The sequence below is a fragment of the Pyrus communis genome, chromosome 1 (assembly GCF_963583255.1).
Source record: "Pyrus communis chromosome 1, drPyrComm1.1, whole genome shotgun sequence".
Classification (NCBI taxonomy): Eukaryota; Viridiplantae; Streptophyta; class Magnoliopsida; order Rosales; family Rosaceae; genus Pyrus; species Pyrus communis.
Genome location: NC_084803.1, coordinates 35,898,497 through 35,904,288, shown reverse-complemented (window position 1 = coordinate 35,904,288; position 5,792 = coordinate 35,898,497). Strand labels below are relative to the sequence as shown.

The 5,792-nt window shown below is 44.4% G+C and overlaps 1 protein-coding gene across 1 annotated transcript; it reads right to left on the bottom strand.

Annotated features, from left to right (window-relative positions):
• Nucleotides 1–3,825: 3,825 nt before the first annotated feature.
• LOC137747158 (F-box protein AUF2) lies at nucleotides 3,826–5,199 on the bottom strand. Its single transcript, XM_068487194.1, has one exon. It carries the CDS (start codon nucleotides 4,894–4,896, stop codon nucleotides 3,925–3,927), a length of 972 nt encoding a protein of 323 aa, XP_068343295.1. The 5' UTR covers nucleotides 4,897–5,199; the 3' UTR covers nucleotides 3,826–3,924.
• Between the last annotated feature and the right edge of the window lie 593 nt (nucleotides 5,200–5,792).

Sequence of the window (5,792 nt, the reverse complement as noted above, 5' to 3'; positions counted from 1 at the left end):
AGCTATTAGCAAGCGTCACTGCAACTCTCGATATCCACCACCACCCTTCGCCCCCACCCACCACCCACATCGTTTCATCTTAATTAGCTATCTCCCATATCCACATGTCCTAAATACATGAAAATCAAGTTACCCCAATTTTTCAGTGACGATCCGTATAGCTGGTTGATGTTGGCATAGGAATATTTGGACTACCATAAGGTTAACACTAACAACTGAGTCACTATTGCCAGTCTTCATTTTATGGACGGTGCGGTTTTGTGGTTTCAGTGGTACAAGTTACATGTTGGGTCTGCGTTATAGGCCACTTTCACAGAATGTCTTCTACAACGATTTGCGTCAGGTGACCAATTGAACTTTAACATGTATTTCTCTCATGTTTACCAAAATTAACCTCTCAAGGTCTACATTAACGATTTCATTTGCTTGTCTTGCCGGGCCTAGGGTTGGAGTGATACACAACTCTTAGGGATGTTTCTTGGTGGGCTTAGGATGGAACTCCAGGATGATGTTTTAGCCCAAAGCCCTCGTCTATTGACTCATGCCATTGAACTTGCACGCATCTACGATCATAAATAGCAACGTCAACGGAGCACTTTTTGCCTTTACCCTCCTCGTCCTTCTACAACTTCCCTTTCACAATTGTCGCACATCACTCATATCCCTCATTATAAGCCGGCTTGACCACCTCTACGCCTATTTGCGGCAAAGATCTGTGAGCGTCATTCTCGGGGCCAATGCTTATATTGCCCAGAGAAATACTTTTCTGGCCACACTTGTGCGACCTCTCATCTTTTATTATTAGATGCTACATTAGTCTCTGAAGTTTCCTCTGACCTGACTCCTGATGATTCCCCGCGGGCACCGAACTAGCCCTCGGTAGACAAGATCGTCCCAATCGCTCTCAACGCTCTGACCTTTCCCAAATGCACATAAGGGCGTGCTATGCTTACATTGACACCTTGCTTATTTAGGTATTTGTGGATTCCAACGCTGACCTCAATTTTCTCAACCCTTATGTAGCGATTCATCTTAGCCTTTGCATTGATCGTTCCTTCGTTAAACTGGTGGTTGTGGTTAATGGTTGTCTTTGCTATACTATAATACTCACTTACGATCTCACAGTGAACTTACAGGGGTATACATTTTCCTCTGATATTCGCCTTTTACTGGTAATGGGCTGTGATTTGGTTCTCGGGGCTGACTGGTTAGAAACCTTGGGTTTCATTGGATGGCACTTCAAAAACAAGGCAATGGAGTTCCAAATTGAGGGCCATAATTATTGCTTGGTGTGACTCCAATCATCTAATCCTCCTTCCACCCTGTCTTCCACAACTTCCGCCTCTTCCCTGTCGGATATTAACTTCATGCTAGCATCTATATTGAGTGCCAGTTCCACTACTGAGGCATTTACTCTATTCCCCCACCACTCGCCTCCTTTATGGACGACTATTTAGACCTTTTCACTGCTCCAACATGCCTTCCTAAACAAGCAATCAACCACAGAATTACCTTGTTGCCGAGCACTCAATCGATGAAAGTGCGCCCTTATTGTTACGTCTATGTTCAGAAGAAGGAAATGGAGAAAAAAAAAAGGTTGATGAAATGTTTGTTGCAGGCATAATTTGCCCAAAGTTCAAGTCCCTTTTCTTCCCCCGCATTCTTGGTTCACAAAGATGACACTACTTCGTGTTTTTGTGTGGATTACAAGGGCCTAACCTAATGACTGTCAAATTTCCTTTTTCGGTTCCAATTATTGATGAGCTACTTGGCGACTGCGAGGCTAAGATCTTTTCCAAATTAGATATCCGATCCGGGTTTCACCAAATCCGTATGCATGAACCTGACATTCCGAAAACGGCTTTTCGCACACATGATGGGCATTTTCAATTTGTGGTCATACCTTTTGGACTTTGCAATGGCCCTTCCACATTTCAGGCACTAATTAATGAACTCCATCTTCAAGCCATTTTTACGTAAGTTTGTCCTGATTTTTTTCAATGATTTACTCATCTTCAGCCCGGATTTATCTACCCACCTTAATCATTTGACATTTGTCTTTGATGTTTTGAAAGCGAATAAATTAAAGGTGAAGGCGTCTAAATGCTCCTTTGGACAACCCACTATGGCGTACCTTGGTCATATCATTTCTGTAGAGGGTGTCATCGTTGATTCTCAGAAAGTGTAATGTATCATGGAGTGGCCTCAACCACGTACACTCAAAGCCTTACGTGGATTCTTGGGTCTAGCAGACTATAATCGGAAATTTGTGCGTAACTTTGGTCTTCTCGCTCAGCCTTTAGTTGATCTTCTAAAAATGGATAACTTTAAACGACCTTCAACAGCGACCTAAGCATTTGTGGCTCGTAAGCAGGTTCTCTCCTTTACCTCTGTCTTGGCCCTCCCAGACTTTTCTAGGCCATTTACATTGCGGTGTGATGCCTCTAACATGGGCATTGGTGCTGGGCTTTCTCAGGACCATCGTCCAATCACCTTCCTGAGCAAGTCACTATTCGACAAACATAAGACTTTATCCATTTATGGTAAAGAAATGATGGCCATCGTCTTTGCTATCCAGAAATGGCGACCCTACCTGCTCGGGCATCCTTCAAGATTCTTACGGACCACCAAACCTTGAAACATTTTCTCAATCAGCGCATCTCCACGCCTACTCAACAAAAATGGCTACTCTTCAAATTGGAAAGTATGAATGAAATCAAAATGTTTTTCTTTTACCTTTTCCTCTTTCTTCTTTCGATTTGCTTCCTTACTGATTGGTCCCTGTCATACACCAATGGCAAAGGAGACAAACAAGGTCGTTGATGCTAAGCATGGAAGGGAGGAGGGTGCAACAAGAGCCGTCAGTGGGAAGAAAGGACAACATTTCTGGAGATATTCAAGTTCGACGGTGGTGTACTAGGTGAGAGGTGCAAGTGGAGTTGTCGACGAGAAGGAAAGAGGCACAAAGGTACCTAGTGCAACAACACGCGCCATTTTTACTCGGTGGTGATGATTTAGTGGCAATGGGCTCGAAATTGTAGGGTTCATGGGCAATGTTCATCCACAGAAACAGACTATCCCGTCCTGCACTCCCATCTTGACAAAGCCATAAAACCCAAGATCAAGGTTATGGCTTTTCGAAATCTCTGACATTGCCGAAATTATATGCCATGATCCCTGGAGTTTATATGGCGAAGTGCCCATCGTTGGATTGCCCTTTCTCTTCTGGTGTTGAGGAGATTTTTCGGTTGTAAGAAATTGATGTTTTAGGGTGGTATCTCAGACATGATGTGGTGAAGATTTTGATGCCCATTTTTGAGTTTCTAAAGAGTTTGGGTATAAGCTCTAAATCGCATTTCCAAAATTATGTTCCACTTTCGGAGATTTGTTCTGTTTAAGAAGGAAAAGATTATGGAATTTGTTAGAAGGGTTGATGAGATTAGGTGTGGTAGGAACTCCGGAAGCTACATATGTATAATTCAGGCCATGAGTTGGAAGAAAGTGGAGACCTGGGAACAGAAGATGAAGACTTTCCGGTGTTTGGGGTTTTCGGATAATGACAATGTGTACGCAAACTAACCTAACTCACGTCTCCTGCAAGTGATCACTGTTCAAATGTTACTCATTGTCAAATAAATTTGGTTTGACAATAAAACTAGCAAATAAATTCTATTGAAACTGGCAATAATATGTCAAATAGAGCGTCGGCGACGTAATTTTGTCATGAGTGAATTACCTCGTTGTAATACCAGCTCCGTTAAGAGTTCGGAATTTAGCAACAAAAAAACAGGATTTCATTCCCTCATAATATTAGCAGGTACAAAGTCAGAAAATCATGGCAACACAAAATACAGAGAGAATGTACAAAAAACAAGTGAAGTAAAAGCAAATACATTTTTACCATTTACCATTTACCATGGTCAACTAAAAAGAGTTCATTTCCAGTAAATAACTCTTGGCCTTGAGCAGCTCCACTACAACCTCCCCGTACATCCCATCATTCCCAAACGCCTCCATCGCCAAATCCCCATCCTCCACGTCATCCCCCAAACTCGGCCTCACCACAACAAGTGTGGCCCCCTCCACCCATACCCCGCCCTTCAGCTCCACCCTCGCTACGTGCCTCATCCTCATCCTCACGCTCGGCACCTTGCTCCTCCCTCTATCCCATCCCTCTTCCTCCTCCACCTCCTCCGCCTCCCCACACGCGTCCTCCCTCCTGCACTCTCTCAGCCCCTCCTTTCTCATCACCACCGTGCCTTCTCCTTCTCTGTCCCTCAGAACCAGCGATTCCAGCCCTCTCTGCTCCCTCACCACCTCCTTCAGCAGGTAGTGCCTCGCCGACGCCGCGATCAGCGCGCTAATCGTCCACACCACCCTCACCTTCAGACCTCCGGCGAAGTCCGCTTCCTCTCCGGCCACAGGATTGTCCCCGCTGGCGACGACGGATCGGAACCCTAGGATCACGCACGTCTTCAGAGTTTTCCCGAATTCAGCTCGCCATTTCAGCACCGTCCCCTTCTCTAACCGGAGATCGCCCGACGGGAGCTCGATCGAGAGGCTTCGGACGCGGTGGAAGGAGCGGAGGATCTGGGCGGGGGAATTCTGAGAGCGGGTCTGGGTCGGGTCGGGCTTGGCCGAGACTAGGTCCTGGAGCGATTTGAGGATGGATTTGAGGAAGGCGACGAGGAGGTGCGAAACGTCGTCGCTTTCCGAGTCGGAGTCTGAATCGGAGGATATGACGCGGTCGACGGTTAGGATGAGCGAGTCTGTGTGGGGGACGAGCGAGTTGAATCGCTTGGAAACGGCGCGGCAGCGGATGAGGGTCTTGATGTCGGAGACCGAGTCGAAGATCTGGAGGATGAGCGAGTCGGGGAGGCGATCGAAACCGTCCATTGGAACGATCAGAGAGTCGTCGTTCGGATGGGCTCTCAGCTCAGAGAGACAGAGTCTAGTGGGTTTTGCTCGATTTGGGAGAAATGAGAAGCGACCGCGTTGTTTTTGGAAGAAATCGAGCGTGGGGAGAGCCCATTTGACTAATTTGATGGGTGGTATGGAGGGCCCCACGCAATATGCTTAACGCCGGCTCCGGTTTTCGTTGGAGATATTATTTTTTTCCCTTAACGTGTAAGTTTATAAAGAGAAACCTCGATTACAGCTGAAAATTTCTCATTGGCATTAGGGCCCCAAACACATGTATCATCTTTCTTGCTCATGTAAAGGCAAAGGAATAGCACAAATTTTATGAACAACACAGGTATCCTTCTCAGGGATTACCTGGAAAAGTTCTGATTATGGGTCTGAAACACGATATTTTTGCACTCTCTATTCATTTCTTGAATCAAATTCTTAATTTTCCCACCCTAGATAAAGTTTTTACTTTTCTCACCGCATGTTTCGGTTTAACTTTTACAATTAAATCTTTGGAATTCAGCGGATCCTTCCAGAAAACTATATTATGAATGTCGAGGTATTTACCAATTGTAGTTTTATTTCCGATATGTAAAATGTTAACTATTTCATTTCTCAGCACACAAGCAGTATTGTTTGAACTTCCACATAAGTATTTTTTGAGATCACCGACTCAATTTTGACAAATCATTTGTTTCAGAAGTTAAAAATACATTATTGCCTAATGTGTTACCAAGCTACATGAAAAGAGAAAGGGTTTTTTTATTTGCACCCCACGTAAATATGTATTATTAAATCACTCATGTATCTTAACATGAAATGACTATTTAGCCCCCAAAAATTTAAAAGAAATTGAATACACAAATTATTTACTAATATGA

Excerpts from the sequence above, each read along its gene's own strand:
- LOC137747158 (XM_068487194.1), bottom strand. The coding sequence starts at position 4,896 with ATGGACGGTTTCGATCGCCTCCCCGACTCGCTCATCCTCCAGATCTTC.